Source organism: Lacerta agilis, chromosome 3 (assembly GCF_009819535.1).
Source record: "Lacerta agilis isolate rLacAgi1 chromosome 3, rLacAgi1.pri, whole genome shotgun sequence".
Lineage (NCBI taxonomy): Eukaryota > Metazoa > Chordata > Lepidosauria > Squamata > Lacertidae > Lacerta > Lacerta agilis.
In genome coordinates, this window is record NC_046314.1 from 11,249,899 (window position 1) to 11,266,710 (window position 16,812).

Here is a 16,812-nt window from a genome sequence, read left to right on the forward strand (position 1 = left end):
CCTCTGTTGGAGATTTTGAAAACAAATCCAAAGTACAAATCAATTTGCCAGCTGTTAAAGACAATGGCAGATGCATAACTGGACAGCCTTTGCCTGTTTAGTACACTGCAGGTGCTACTCTGGCATTCTTAGGAAGCTGCCATAACGTATCTGTTGAAGTTGTTGCACTCCTTTTCCAGCTGGATCATAAAAGAGCCCTGCTGGACCAGTCCAAAGGCCCTTCTAGGCCAGCATCCTGTTCTCACAATGGCCAACCAGATACCCATGGGACACCCACGTGATTCCAAGGACAGCAATCTCCCACCTTATGCTCCCCAGCAACTGACATTCAGAGGCAAACTGACTCCTGGATGTGCGGCTACAAGCTTTTTTTTTCTTCTACCCCTAGCATCCAAAAGGATTACACTTATTTCCTGCCTCAGCTGGGCAGCTGTTTTTGTTATATTGCAAAGTTGTAAATTTGAGTGATGAGTGAAGATAACTGTCCTGCTCTCAGCATGGCACTGGTGTGGTGGTCTCCGCACACTTCACTCATTTTTACGTGCGGTGTGCTGAACCGAGAAGTGTAAGGGAAAAGAATCAAAAGTGGTTTTGAAAGTAGGATTCTTTCCGCGTGGAGCTCTGTGTCCTCTTCCGACCTAGAATGTCAGTGCAACGAAAGGTATACAGAGCAAAGGAATGCCAGCCATGGGCAGTTTGATGGTGCATTTTGCTGTCACATTTGAAAAGTGGTGTTGTTGTTGTTCAGTTGTGTCCGACTCTTCGTGACCCCATGGACCAGAGCACGCCAGCCACGCCTATCTTTCACTGCCTCCTGCAGTTTGGCCAAAGCTGTACCTTTGAAAAATAGGTAAAGCAGTTTTACCTTTGAAAAGTAGGTAAAGGTAAAAAGGTAAAGGACCCCTGGACGGTTAAGTCCAGTCAAAGGCGACTATGGGGTTGCGGCGCTCACCTTGCTTTCAGGCTGAGGGAGCCGGTGTTTGTCCACAGACAGCTTTCCGGATCATGTGGCCAGCATGACTAAACCGCTTCCGGTGCAGCAGAACACCATGATGGAAACCTGAGCACACAGAAATGCCGTTTACCTTCTCACCACCTATTAATCTACTTGCACTGGTGTGCTTTCGAACTCCTAGGTTGGCAGGAGCTGGGACAGAGCAACGGCAGCTCACCCCGTCACGGGGATTCGAACCGCCGACCTTCCGATCGGCAAGCCCAAGAGGATCAGTGGTTTAGACCACAGCGCCACCCGCGTCCCTTTTGAAAAGTAACACCTGATGAACCGCAGGCCCTTTGATGAAATAGCATAATCCAACACAGATGATAGCTCAGTTGGTTAGAGTGTGGTGCTCATAACGCCAAGGTTGCAAGTTCGATCCCATATTCCTGCATCGCAGGGGGTTGGACAAGATGATCCTCAGGGTTCCTTCTAACTCTACAGATCTATGATTTTCAAAGAGGAGTACTGGGCAGCTTTAAGCATCATCATCATCTTGAGACAGAGAAAACACTTGTACTCAGAGTTGGGTGAAGGCAAAATGACTGGGATAGCCCCTCTCTCTCTGATGTGTGAATCTTCTGCCTTGTAGGAGTTCCCCTAAGATTTTGCTTAGATACTTGTAAAGAAAGGAAACATTTCAGAGTCTCCAGTTCTCTCTCTCTCTCAAGGACATTCAACCCCACAGCATTGCTGCTGGAACTCCTCACTGCTCGGAGAAATGGGGAGCGTGTAATATCATGCTGGCCAACACATAATAAAACATTACATCCACATAAAGAGAAGCTGATTTTGAAGCGGGGCTTCCTCGTTGGAGCCCACCAAGTGTTCAAGGTTCAAACCAAGTCCAAGGTGCTAATGATCAGAGTTTTGAAAGGAAAGCGGCAGGGAACGGGGTGTGTGTGTGTTGCTTTCCTGTGCAGGGTCTCGAGACAAGCTTTTCATTCAGCACGGAAAGATTTGGTAAAGAAACCCCACAGAGTTCAAAACAACGTTGCCTAACGTGAGCGGCCCCCTCCCCGTTTGCCTTCCAGGCTCTTTTTTTTGCCAGAGATAACAAAACAGTAACCCAGCTGATATTTGCAATAGCTGCGAATTTATGAAGGGAGGCCAAGGCACTAACCCCCTCGCACCCCATCGGCAAAATGGCAGCTCCTGGAGTTCCCCTCACAGCCAAGCAGCACTTTCAGAATCCCCTAAGTGCCCTTGCAAAAGCCTTTTCAGAAAAAAACCCAGCCAGGTTTGTTAATGCATAAAGCAGAGTTGCTGTCTGCCTAACATTTACCTTGGGATTAAAGGAGAGGGGAGAGGGGAGGTGGGACCTGGACTTTTACTAAGCTTTAAACTCTGTGATGCCTTGACGTAATAGGAAGAAAAGTTGGCAGCTCTACCCTGGGTTTCTTACTGTGGATGTGAAAGCTTCAAGGTTTCCCCTCCCTGAATCAAAAAACAGACCTTTACATGGCGTTATTGTACAGAAGGGCAAGTGCTCTGTGTCCCTTTAATACTGCTTTCTTAACCACCTGACGCTGTCAGAAGGAACCACGCTGCACTGGGAAAACACATGAATCACACTTCCTTGAAGCTTGCCTTAAATAATAATTCTTCCCCCCCCCTTTTTTCTTTAGTACTCAAGAGACCATAAAGCTTCACGTGAAATCACTTCAAGGCACAAAAAGCCACCAGCCCCCAGTTGCAAGGAAGAATAAGACTTCACAAGCCCAACCTCTGCTTGGCTCTCTCCCGGCGCCAGAGAAGAGCACAAAATAGCTGCTTGGATCAACCCAGACCCAAATACACAGGGCCGACCCAAGGCACAGGGCTACCTGGAGCAAAGGACAACATGGTACCCATCCCCCTTTCCCAGCACTGGACTGGCAACAGGATCTTACTGCAACCCTGGCCACCAGACAGCATCCTCCTAAGGGTAGCAGGCTAGCTTTGGGTGCACACAGAAGGCAGCCCAGCGCACACAACTCTGTCCTCGAATCAGAAGGTACAGCCATGGTGACTGCCACCGCTGTCCGCTTCAGCATACTTGCTGTGCCTATGATCTTATATCCTTGGCATATCATGTTTTTTGTTGTTCAGTCGTTCAGTCGTGTCCGACTCTTCGTGACCCCATGGACCAGAGCACGCCTCCCGCAGTTTGGCCAAACTCATGCAAGTCGCTTCGAGAAAACTGTCCAACCATCTCATCCTGTGTCGTCCCCTTCTCCTTGTGCCCTCCATCTTTCCCAACATCAGGGTCTTTTCCAGGGAGTCTTCTCTTCTCATGAGGTGGCCAAAGTACTGGAGCCTCAACTTCAGGATCTGCCCTTCCAGTGAGCACTCAGGGCTGATTTCTTTAAGGATGGATAAGTTTGATCTTCTTGCAGTCCATGGGACTCTCAAGAGTTTCCTCCAGCACCATAATTCAAAAGCATCAATTCAATCGGTGATCAGTCTTCTTTATGGTCCACCTCTCACTTCCATACATTACTACTGGGAAAACCATAGCTTTAACTATACGGACCTTTGTTGGCAAGGTGATGCCTCTGCTTTTTAAGATGCTGTCTAGGTTTGTCATTGCTTTCCTCCCAAGAAGCAGGCGTCTTTTTAATTTCGTGACTGCTGTCACCATCTGCAGTGATCATGGAGCCCAAGAAAGTGAAATCTCTCACTGCCTCCATTTCTTCCCCTTCTATTTGCCAGGAGGTGATGGGACCAGTGGCCATGATCTTAGTTTTTTTTTATGTTGAGCTTCAGACCATATTTTGCGCTCTCCTCTTTCACCCTCATTAAAAGGTTCTTTAATTATATCATGTTTAGTGTATAGTATTATGGACTGATGAAGCTGTTGCGAAACCTGCTTAACACCCAGAGTACAGGTCTTCTGATCAACTGTACTACTTTCGCTGTGGGACGGTGAGAAGGTGCTCATCTGCAACCACTACTCTCGTATGACCCCTGCCTCTACATATGGCCTTGTGAAGAACACATTCTTGCAACCGTTCCCACTTACATGACTTTGCACTTCCAGCAGATAACTATCTGCAGAACGGTTTGCTTGTTTCTACTGTGCTATGACACTATCATTATACACATTATTGGCAGAGTTGTGCCACTAGTTGACTGTATGTTTTAAGTATCTCCAGGCTTTGATATGCACATTGCACTTTATTTTGCTTAACTAAGAAAATTGCCCTTTATATTTGCAAGCCGGTTTGGTGTTTTGGTTTTGTCGTATTGTAGTTGTTGTAACACCTGATACTTTTTTTGGATAGTCACAATCGCCAATCATAAATATGGCAATCGGATTGAGCCAATTTATTCATATATATATATATATATATATATATATATATATATATATATATAGTTTTCACATAATACATCTTTTTTAAAAATCATCATCATCATCACCATGTTACCTTTCTTATTTTTCTGGGACTTCCCATATCACTCAGTAAGACGTGATATCTCCACTCTTTGAACTGAGCAAACACATCCTTTCTATCTGCTTTCTAGGAACAGCTCAGTTGGTAGAGCATGAGACACTTAATCCCAGGCTTGTGGGTTCAAGGCCCGCCTGGGGCAAAAGATTTCTGCATTGCAGGGGGTGGACTAGATGACCCTGGTGGTGCCTTTCAGTTCTATGATTCTAACTATACCCCAGTGTTCTTGCCTGTTGTCATGGCAGGAAGGAAAACCAAGTTAATCTCAGCTGCAACACTAGTCAAGAGCTCCAGTCTCCCAAAACCCAACGGGTCTCATGAACTGGCAGGACACCAAGGAAGGGGGAAAGGATCCCAGCGAGGGGTGTAGCCATGATTGGTACACACTGGGACAACCTGAAGATGGGGAAGGGGAGGCCAAGGATTTAGGAGGTACTCACGGGATATCAGAGGATGTTGCACACCACCAGAACCAGAGGTGTCCCTGTCTCCATGGGCACGGTGGGCTCTAAAGTGCTGGGAACAGTGGAAAATGCACTCCAGGAGACTGAGGCAGGCAAGGGAACACAGCCCAGCTCACTGGTGGACCAGGTGGAGATCATGGGGCTTGTTAGGTCTGGGAGGAGGCTTGTGGTCACTCAGCTGGTGAAGATCACACATTTGTTAAGTGGAGAGACACAGCTGCTCAGCTGGAACAAGCTCAGGTGCACCAATCAAGATTGGGATGGATAAAAGGGAAGCAAGGCAGAGACTCTGTCTGTTCAACCTTAGCTCAGTTGGTGAGAGTGTAGTGCTGAAAACGCCAAGGTTGCAGGTTCAAACGCCAGCAGGAACACCCCCAAAACATGCAGCAAAGAAAAGCATGGGAATATAGTCGGTAAAACCTTTAAAATGTGCCCTTCCAGTGAGTCCCAAAATGTCCCCTTTTAAAAGCTCTTTCCAAGCTATCTCACTCCCCTAGCGTATTGATAGGTAAAGGTAAAGGGACCCCTGACCATCAGGTCCAGTTGTGTCCGACTCTGGGGTTGCGGCGCTCATCTCGCTCTATAGGCCGAGGGAGCCGGCGTTTGTCCACTGACAGCTTCCAGGTCATGTGGCCAGCATGACAAAGCTGCTTCTGGTGAACCAGAGCAGCGCACAGAAACACTGTTTACCTTCCCGCTGGAGTGGTCCCTATTTATCTACTTGCACTTTGACGTGCTTTCGAACTGTTAGGTGGGCAGCGTACTGATAGACCCACACAAATGGTTTACTTACAAAACTCTTCATACACAAATCTCTTTCCTACACAGCAGTCAGAAAAGATGCACAGGCAGTCAAAACATTGGTTAGTTATGAAATATAAGTGTTTTTAAACTATTGGTAGGGAAAAACACTTGTTTCAGACTCCTTTCTGGTCTGAAACAAAATGGGGTTGGTTAAAGCATGCGCTCAGAACTCCTTGCATACTGAATTCCACATGGAGAGATCTAACAAAGGCTTGGTGACCCATTTCCTCTCAAAGTGGGAAGTGATGACACAGGCTAAGCCTGGCAGGACAGCTTACTCTATGGTTTAACCCCTTCCGGCACTAATTAGACATGCTAGGGAACCCTACATGTACATGCGGGAGGGATATCCAAAGTGTTGCAAAAAGCCACAAAAAATGTGTGGATGTCTTGTTTTTAATTACAGTTTGGGCAACAAATCCAACATGTAAAACATTGGAGACATTCTCAACAGACGTATAGCCATCATACAGCGTAACCAGATTACGCCAACCCAGGAAGTGCCCACAGTTCAACTAGCTTTCCAAGAGTACTCCAGGAAGCCAACTTTTGTGTGATGCCCTATGATGAAGAGAGTGTTTACAAATGGGCTTCCATGTTGCCTGACGCCAGAGTTTCACATGAAAAGGAGCTCTATTAAGAGAGCAGGACCCTTAGGATGAGGTTCAGAGTACAATCATGACTTCAGAAGCCAGCTTTCCCCGTGCTCCCAGTATTTGATTTCAGGCTGAAAGCCATTCAAGGAAGCCAAAACAAGCAGAGCCAGTCCTGCCTCCTTCCCCAAAAGTTTGCTTCATCTCGGAGTCTCTTGCATTTCCAACAGGACCAAAGAAAAAAGAAAAAGCAAAAAAGCCACACTGCTTCATTTATCAAAAAGGAATTACTCAAGCCCTAGTTTATTAATGTTCAGTAGTTCTCAGTTAGACAGACAAGTTGCACACATAAGCGGCATTAAAAAAAAAAAAGCCCTTCTGGTGTTATGGAAATGGTAACATTAAATAGTACTTTGCAACAGAGTTTTTCTGTTTAGGTTGGCTTCGGGAGTCAAAAAAAGAAAAGAAAAGCTCAGTGCTAAGGGGTAAGGTGAAGGTCAACAAAAGCCTGATGGGACTGGGATGTTCATCGTGCAGAGCACAGGAAACCCTTTGACTAAAGACTCCTCATGGCCTGTGTCCCACATATCACAAATATTCTGGGAAAGTGTATTCAGCAGAAAGATGGACGTCCTTGGGAAACAGCCATGAGCCCTCCTGAACAGGCTAGCTCAAGGAGCTGCTGTCTGTTGGCAAGAGCCAATTCCATTCACCCAAGTACTGCAATTAGGTACCTCAACCAGGCGTGGCAAACCTGGGGTCTCTGGAGTACATCAGGCCCACCAAACGATTGGCAGTGGCAGCGTTAGGAACTCAGATATATATAAGCTAGGCACCAAATGGCTCCTTAAACCAGGGTTACAGTCACCAAAATGGAAAACAAGCTGGAACGTGTCCAGAGGAGGGCAACCAAAATGGTCAAAGGCCTGGAAACGATGCCTTATGAGGAATGGCTTAGGGAGCTGGGTATGTTTAGCCTGGAGAAGAGAAGGTTAAGGGGTGATATGATAGCCATGTTCAAATATATAAAAGGATGTCATATAGAGGAGGGTGAAAGATTGTTTTCTGCTGCTCCAGAGAAGCGGACACGGGGCAATGGATTCAAACTACAAGAAAGAAGATTCCACCTAAACATTAGGAAGAACTTCCTGACAGTGAGAGCTGTTCGGCAGTGGAATTTGCTGCCAAGGAGTGTGGTGGAGTCTCCTTCTTTGGAGGTCTTTAAGCAGAGGCTTGACAGCCATCTGTCAAGAATGCTTTGATGGTGTTTCCTGCTTGGCAGGGGGTTGGACTGGATGTCCCTTGTGGTCTCTTCCAACTCTATGATTCTATGTTTCTATGAATGCCTAGTTGCCATTTTGGGGCAAGACAGCTCAAAAGTCATAATTTTCAACACTTTTTTTGGTCCCTGAAACTTGTTCCGCTCACGCAGGTAAAATATAATGGATAGAATTCTACAGGTGGTGGTGTGGAAACAGACAAGATCCCCAGGCAGGCACCTCCAGATGGTGGAGAAGTCAAGTGCCATGCTGGCACCTGGACATCTTCACTCGGGTTGCAAGTGCATAATACGCCTAGTGCCTGGTGAATTTTGAACATCGCACTGACAAAATTTGTTGACAGCATCAAACATGGTTCCAAACGTATTGCTGTGTGTGATCATTACATGTTGAGTACGGAAATGCCATTATCTCCTGTGTCTTCAAAACAATGTGTACCATAAATGTATTGGCCTTTTGGGGTTTATTGCCACAGCATTGTACAGTGGGACCTTGGTTCTCAAACATCTTGGTGCTCAAATGCCTTGGTTCCCAAACGCTGAAAACCTAGAAGTAAGAGTTCCGGGTTTTGAACGTTTTTCGAAAGCCGAACGTCCGATGCGGCTGTCGGCTGTTGTTTCCACCGGCACCAATCAGAAGCTGCGCCTTGGTTTTCAAACATTTCAGAAGTCAAACCGACTTCCAGAACGCTTTTGTTTTTGCTATTTATTTTGCGTTTTTGTTTTTGAGGCTTTTTTCAGTTCATTTGTTTTTGTGACTGTGTGGAACCCAGTTCAGCTACTGATTGATTGATTGTGTGATTGTGGAAATGAATAAAAGCCCCCCATCCAAACAATGACTATCATCAGTGCAGGTAAGAAGAATTTTTTTTTTTTTAATGATCTACAATACTATCTTTTTATTTTATTTTATAGTACAGTACATTGATTATTGCTTTCATTTTATGGATCAATGGTCTTGTTAGTAAAATTATTGTTAAATTGCTGTTTTAGGGGTTGTTTTTAAAAGTCTGGAATGGATTAATCCATTTTGCATTACTTTCTATGGGAAAGCGCGCCTTGGTTTTAGAATGCTTTGTTTTTGGAACGGACTTCCGGAACAGATTAAGTTTGAGAACTAGGGTGCCACGATATACCAAGCTCATGTTTGGCCTGTTGTTCACAAAGATGTCCATTTAAGGCCTTGTCAGTCCTGCCATAGCTTAATCAGCATCTTGTCCTTTGGATTATTTTCCTATGCAGAGAATTCTACACACATTCTTGTTAGTTATTTGCCATTATTTGTTGGAGCACCCTCTAACCTTAACATATAAATCTGTTGGTGGGGTTTCAGCTTAAACAACCCCATTAAAAACAGATGCCCACAATGATGCTGTCAAGTCTGAGGGCCTGAAAAAAATGTTTGAAGGAACACTGATCTCAGACTCAGCTCCCTGGGACACAGGAATGGGAATCACACCCCCAAACCCTTTGACTCAAACCACAATTATAACCAAATTAGCCTGTCAGTGTGCAAGTTAGAAGTCAGAGGAGCACTGCCCCAAACTTCTGGGATATTCCACCCAACGATGATGACCTATAAGCTATTGCAGAACTTTGTGATTTCCAGTTAATTATCAGAGTGTTTAACTGGCCCAAGTTAGTAAACACTTTTTAAGAATCCCCATTAACCTTCACCTTGGTTATCAGTCAGAGAAGCTGTTCTTGATGCAGAGGGGTTCAAAATCATAGAAAAGCAATCAACTCTGGGCTTAAAGCAGGCTTCCTCAACCTCGGCCCTCCAGATGTTTTTGGCCTACAACTCCCATGATCCCTAGCTAGCAGGACCAGTGGTCAGGGATGCTGGGAACTGTAGTCTCAAAACATCTGGAGGGTGGAGGTTGAGGAAGCCTGACTTAAAGAAACATAGAACAACAATCCTGGCAATAATTCTCAAATGTTTCGCATCGGGCACATGTTAATTCTCTCTCCATCTGCTGCTCAGCCAGAAGATGACAACCTTTCTCAAGTTGGATTGGGCTAAGTGCTAGAAATCCCCTTGGCAAAATTTTGGAATGAGACCCCTAGCACATAAACACATGGCTTCGCTGTCCATTCTCTGAATTTATATTATCAAAAATAAACACTTTCTGATGTTTTCCGTAACTGACATGCAACGGATTCCACATTGCAGCAAATACGATAAGTGCAGTAAACAATAGAAATTACACTTCATTACACACGGAGAAACATTTGCTTAGCCTTCGTGCATACAAAATCCGGTTGCCATGCAACTCTTCAGCATCCCACAGTAAATAAAGCGTGGGATTTTACAAACCAAGACAAGCATTGGGCTGTATCGACCCTCTCAGATCATGCCGCAGCTTGACTTCTTTCTATTCCATCATCGTTTAGCATCAAGGACTTCTTAAAACTTTTGGCGAAAAATGCTATTTAACTACTACAACACCCTCTGGTGGGAAGGAGATGTTCAAGTCAAGGATTAACCTCAAAGAGCATTTTTACACTCTGGGAACTTGCAGTGCTGAAAGTTCAGTGAAAGGTTGTAAATGCATTAACTGATTCTATGGTCTTGTCGCTCACTGAGGGCACTTCAGAGTGGCATGTTTATTGAGCATCCGGCTTGATTTGTTTGCAGGGAGATTAAAAGGCACTGGCTAATTAATAAATATCCATCTTGTTTTGTTTCTGGGGAGGCTAGTGCTCTAGAGAAATGGGATCCACTGAGGAATTTGCAGCCATCCTTTGAGGATGAGAAGGCATCGGAAACTCACCTTAAGAAAAGTTGCAGCGGGCCCAAAAGGAATGGCGACTGCTGCCCTGGATCAATGCTCAGCGGGCAAAAAAAAAAAATTGGACAAAGCGTAAAAAGATGCTCACATCGTCTGCCAGGCACAGATGGAGGGGGCAGATGAAAAAAGTATTTGCTAAGGGTGGGACTTGTCTATCTGAGAAGTAAAACTTGCATTGGAAAGGAGGATAAAGCAAGAAATGGAAGCAAGATGAATTACCGACAATGGAAGAATGGCAGACAAAATTAATGGACAATGCAGAATTAGACAAGATGACAGGAAGTGTTTGAAACCGACAGGACCAGGAATTCCTGAAGGATTGGACTAAGTTTAAGAAATATTTGAAAGACAATTGTAAACAACAAATCACACTAATAGGCCTACAAGAAGTTTTATAAGGTTAAATTTAGGAAATATTATGGAAATAATTTTGGGTGGTAATAATTAATTGTTGTGATTAAAAGTAATAGTGAAGTTAGAAATACAATAAGAAATTAGAAAATTTGAAAATCCTGAGAAGAGGCTGAGGGAAGTCAAAAATATGTATAAGAGATGAATAAGAATGGATGTTTAAAAGAATGTATGTAAAAACTCAATAAAAATTATTATTAAAAAGGGAAAGGAGGATAAAGCAAGTAAGTTATGAAATGTCTAGGGTGCAGGAGGCACATCTCCCATGAAAGTAGTCGGCACCCGCCTCTCCTTCATGCTGGGAGGTGTTGTGGGATGTGAAGTGGGCGAGCCTTTTGTCCTTCAGGCAGTAGCGAGAGGACGCTTGTCACTCTCCTTCAGGCAGGCAGCATCTGCATGAATGAGATTAATTTCTCAAAGCTAACCACCGACCCCTGGGGTTTCCTGAACACCTTTCTCCACTTCCCTAGCTAAGGACAATGTAATCTTGGCCTTCTGTGCGAAAGGACACAACAGGAACGACAGTTTTAAATCAGCACTGGGAGAGCCTCAGAGAGGACTGAGTTTTGGGGCTCTGTAAACTAACACCATCTAAGCATAGATGGGAAACCGATGTGGAGCAATGGGTTTCGCTGTTGGTGTGTTTTGACTGTGTGACTCCATCTATGCCCAACTCGTACATTTGTAAATAACATTTGCAAAGCATCTTTAAACCCCAGTAATCCCTTCTTCCAAAGGAAACCAAACTCGAAAAGGATGTACTTGAAAAGGCTTGAGACTTTTAAAGAATTATAATACTCCTGTTTCAACAACAAGCACCGTTTAGAGCAGAAGTGAGTAATATCAGAGAGTCTTATGTTTTGGCTAAATAATCTGGAAAACCATAAACACCAATGCTATATTACTGCCAAAAATCCGCTAACATCTTCCAGGATACTCGGTTTGACAAATGCTTAGTTCTCATCGATACAATAAGCCTGTGTTTGGGGCTCTGCCTTTTCAGACTGTGGGGGCTCACATGACTGAATAATCCTTCACACACACACACCCAAAAAAACCTCAGTTAGAATTCTCCACATACTGATTGACTGCCTCAATGAGAACCAAGTCAACATTAGTACACAAGTGATCAGCTCTGAGCTTACGTATTTTGTTTTAATCTTTTTTTTTTAAATTTAAATCAGTGGCTAAACTACTGAGATTCGAATGATAGGGTTGGCAGCCATCGCTTATCTGGGAAGCATGAAGCAGTTTGACCCCTTCTCTCTCCCACAGCTCTTTCCATACGGCCAGGTTCCCGGAACCTCTTTTATGACAGAAACGTTACTTCAGAACTCCCAACAGGAGAGAAAGTGGTAAGGAACTTCCTAATGGAAGGTAGAGCAGGGAACACAGTACAGTGGTACCTTGGTTCCCAAACGGCTTGGCTCCCGAATGCCGCAAAGCCGGAAGTAAGTGTTCCGGTTTGCAAACGTTTTTTGGAAGACAAATGTTCATTTCAGTTGTCAGCATTGTTTCCGGGGCCAATCAGCCAATCAGAAACCACGCCTTGGTTTGCGAACGTTTTGGAAGTTGAACGGACTTCCAGAACGGATTGAGTTCGGGAACCAAGGTGCCTCTGTGTTGCTAAGAAATAAGACCTAGCCATGGTGGGTTTTCCTGCGCTCTCATTTTTCAGCAAATCCTTTATGATGAACAACTATTTGTCTAGTCAACTGCCTCTTTCATGTTGAAAGTCCCAGTCAATAGCTACCAAGTGCACCCTCAGACTGTCCTTGTGTTGTGGGACAGTTTCAAGCATATACCAGAACTTTAGGATGATGGGAAGGCCATAGCTCTGCACATCTGGAGCATCTGCTCTGCCAATGGAAGGTTCTGGTTTCAGGCCCCAGCATCTCCAGGTAGGCCTGGGAGAGAAACCAGATTGAAACCCTGAAGATCAGTTGCCAGTCGGTGCTAGGTGGACCAGTGGCCTGACTCTGTAAAAGGAAGTTTCCCATGTTCCCGATTGAAGTGGGTGAAACGGCTCTCTCTTTGTCCTTCCAGATGTTGTTGAACAACTCAGGCCAGAAGCTCCTATGCATGGACATAATTCGCTTTCGCTTCCCGCTCCATCCAGACAAACAAAAGGCATTATTATAGTTCAAAGATACATCCCATCAGTGGTGTGCGGTCAGTGGACTAGTAACCAGAAGGATCCAAGAGCCCTCCTGCCACCTTCCCAAAGCCTGCTTCCTTTAGGAAGGAGGCAGCAGGGCTCCAGCATCCTGTCAGAGGCCTGGCGCCTCCTTCCCAAAGTCTGGGAAGCTTGCGTCCCGTTTAGGATTAAGGTGTGATGCTCCCTAACAGTTCCCCTATGTCGAAACAAAATAAAAAATTCTTTCCAGTAGCACCTTAGAGACCAACTGAGTTTGTTCTTGGTATGAGCTTTCGTGTGCATGCACACTTCTTCAGATACACTGAAACAGAAGTCACCAGATCCTTAAATATAGTGAGGGGGTGGGGAGGGGTATTACTCAGAAGGTGGGAATGGGTGATCAGCTGATAGGTGTGGAAAACCTGTTGACGGCTGCAATTAGTCTTGCAGGGAAAGGCAAGGGGTGAGATGGCTAAAGATAGCTTTGTTATGTATAATGAGATAAGAATCCAATGTCTTTGTTCAGACCAGGTTTCTTCATAGTTTTAAGTTTGGTGATTAGTTGCAATTCAGCCACTTCTCTTTCCAGTCTATTTCTGAAATTTCTTTGTATTAAGACAGCTACTTTGAGATCTTTTATAGAATGTCCTGGGAGATTGAAGTATTCTCCTACTGGTTTCTCTGTCTTGTGATTCCTGATATCAGATTTATGTCCATTTATCCTTTGGTGTAGGGTTTGGCCTGTTTGTCCCCTATGGAAAATTTCACTGCACACGTCTGCATTCCAGGAAGGTGCAGAATAGGCCCATGAGAAGTGTGGCCTGGGCCAAGGCCTGAGGGTTTGAAAAAGAGGCCTGGACCACCCCCACCGCCCTGGCCTGAGTTTCCTCTCCCATGATATAACTAGTTTTCAGTGTAGCTGGGTGTGTACCATGTAAAAAGGCCTTTCCCACATCTCCATTTCCCCCAGATCCTCAGCTTGCCAAACTCTAGGAAACCCATATTGCCTTCCTGTATCCATAGCTGCCAAGGGTAGAGTTAATTCAGGTTGCTATGTTTAGAGCCCAGCTTGGGTAGGATTAGATAGTTAAAAGCAATGGCAAAGAGGTATCTTTCAGCCTTCACACTGGAACCGTTCTTTTCATCGAATGCACCCTCCAAACATCTGCTTAGCGTTTTAGCAGCTCAGCCGCTCCCAGTCATGTGAGCCAACAACTTCAAAGCAACACCACTAATATCTGTGCAACTGCAGTCCAGCAGTTCCCATCAGAAAACGTGCAAATTTGGTAATTAATGATGTATTTAGATCAGCCCATCTAAGAACAATGCCAGCTCTTATTTGGGCAATAAGTACTCACATTTCATTTCAAATGACTGATCACTGGATGATAATGATCTTAGCTTATCTATCAAGGTATTGCCAATATTTTCCAATACTGTACTTTAGGCATTAAAATGATGCCTTGATATATTTGATATATATTTGTGGAAGATTAGGCCTGTTAATCCAGCCTAAACCTGTACTGGAGGCATAAATTCACTTTGCAGTTTGCTGTCAAATAATTTGTAACCAACTGGAGAAGTTACAGCGGCGGCAGCAAATATGGCTAGATCTTGGAGGCAGCCCATGGGTCTCTCCGCACCAGTGTTCTGTCTATTGCTTCCACATTCTGACAGCCTAGAAGGGGAAAAAAAGGAAAGAGCAGGGGAGATAAATAGTCCGTATTATTTTCTGTTCCCAGTGACCGCTCCAGTAATTTTACCTGGGGGATGGGTCTTTTCCTATACTTAGAATCATAGAATCATAGAGTTGGAAGAGACCACAAGGACCATCCAGTCCAACCCCCTGCCAAGCAGGAAACACCATCAAAGCATTCCTGACAGATGGCTGTCAAGCTTCTGCTTAAAGACCTCCAAAGAAGGAGACTCCACCACACTCCTTGGCAGCAAATTCCACTGTCAAACAGCTCTTACCATCAGGAAGTTCTTCCTAAGGTTTAGGTGGAATCTTCTTTCTTGTAGTTTGAATCCATTGCCCCGTGTCCGCTTCTCTGGAGCAGCAGAAAACAACCTTTCTCCCTCCTCTATATGACATCCTTTTATATATTTGAACATGGCTATCAAATCACCCCTTAACCATCTCTTCTCCAGGCTAAACATACCCAGCTCCCTAAGCCGTTCCTCATAAGGCATCGTTTCCAGGCCTTTGATCATTTTGGTTGCCCTCCTCTGGACACGTTCCAGCTTGTCAGTATCCTTCTTGAACTGTGGTGCCCAGAACTGGACACAGTATTCCAGGTGAGGTCTGACCAGAGCGGAATACAGTGGTACTATTACTTCCCTTGATCTAGATGCTATACTCCTATTGATGCAGCCCAGAATTGCATTGGCTTTTTTAGCTGCTGCATCACACTGTTGACTCATGCCAAGTTTATGGTCTACCAAGACTCCTAGATCCTTTTCACATGTACTGCTCTCAAGCCAGGTGTCACCCATCCTGTATTTGTGCCTTTTTTTTTTTTTGCCCAAGTTTTTATCCCTGTTAAAATTCATCTTGTTTGCTTTGGCCCAGTTCTCTAATCTGTTAAGGTCATTTTGAAGTGTGATTCTTTCATCAATAAGATCAGCATCAGGACACGTTTTGAAAGACCCCACCACCTTCTGGTGCTTAGATGGGTGGTGACCACTAACAGGTGCGACCCTGTCTCTGGACGCCCCTCTCAAAGTAGCCCGTTTGCCATAATCACATCAAACTTCCAAGTGGCAAGTAAAGAACTCATTTTTCCATGCTGTCTACAGTGATATTGGCACCAATGGAAGATTCCCACCCACAAGGCAAATACAACCTTCAGAGGAGGCACTGCCCTCATGAGCACAGCATGGGCAGAAAGAGTTCAGCTCTCCATCCATGCTTATTTGCAGTCTCGATAATTTATCAACCCCATCCCATGTGCTTTAGAATGTGATTTAAAGGTACAGTGTACACACAGCCAATAATTCCAATATATTTTGCATCTTACCAGAAAGTGCCATTGCTAACTGGAACTCTTCTTTCAATATCTTAAGAACTTCCTTCACACCTTCTTCACCCTAATTAAGTTAAGCATATCACATAAACGTAGATTTTGAGGTTTCAGCTTTAAGTCAGGCAATGCCCTCAGTGTGGTGGCAAAAATATGGGTTTGCTCAGTAAACGCCGAGTGGTCTTTCCAAATCCTGCCACTTGGCTGCTACCGTGAGATATAGCATGAGTTCTGGTATAATTACAATGCTTTGTCCCATATAGTTTAAGATGGCTAGACTGGCCGTATGCTAAAACAAACAAACCATGAATGAATGCTGAAAAACAGACACTGGACAGCAAAGAATTCCAACCCCCAAATTGGAACTAACCTTCATCTGTCTTCAATTTAAAAGGTGGGGAAGAGAGAGAGATCTGGATCAAAGACTTCCATTAGTCAAAAAGCAGAAAAGGCTTTGCATAAAATAGAACATTTGTATCAGTGTATTGGAAAGGAGATTTATAGCTATTTGAACCTACACAATATACAAGTCTTGAAAATCCAATGCATCCTGCCAGCAGGACTTATAAGCCGAATCCCGCCCTATGAGTCCGACTCAGTAATTAATGTGCAGATCTGCTTTTCCAGTAAACTAGCAGAAGCTACGGAGCAGCCATTCGTACTACTGCTTTAAATTACCTTATAGGCGAGTCCCCAGATTACAGGCCTTCCTACGAACACAGCTCGGGCTCCAAGGGCGAGGGCCTTGAGGACATCTGTGCCTTTTCTTACTCCACCATCTAGGAACACCTCCACTTTTCCTTCCACAGCCTCAATGATCTCAGGCAGGACCTCAACCTGCAAAGGAAAGGTGGGCGGGGGGCAGGGGGGAACAG

At 44.7% G+C, this 16,812-nt stretch overlaps 1 protein-coding gene across 1 annotated transcript in view; it reads right to left on the reverse strand.

Moving 5' to 3' along the window:
- Positions 1-14,351: 14,351 nt before the first annotated feature.
- Positions 14,352-16,812, reverse strand: part of HAO1 (hydroxyacid oxidase 1) — a 30,823-nt gene continuing 28,362 nt past the window's right edge. The window contains exons 6-8 of the mRNA XM_033142842.1: positions 16,616-16,774; positions 15,935-16,004; positions 14,352-14,592 (exon numbers count right to left, since the gene is read on the reverse strand). Of these exons, the coding sequence (XP_032998733.1) occupies positions 14,522-14,592; positions 15,935-16,004; positions 16,616-16,774 (300 nt within the window). The 3' untranslated portion in view covers positions 14,352-14,521. The remainder of the gene's footprint in view (positions 14,593-15,934; positions 16,005-16,615; positions 16,775-16,812) is intronic.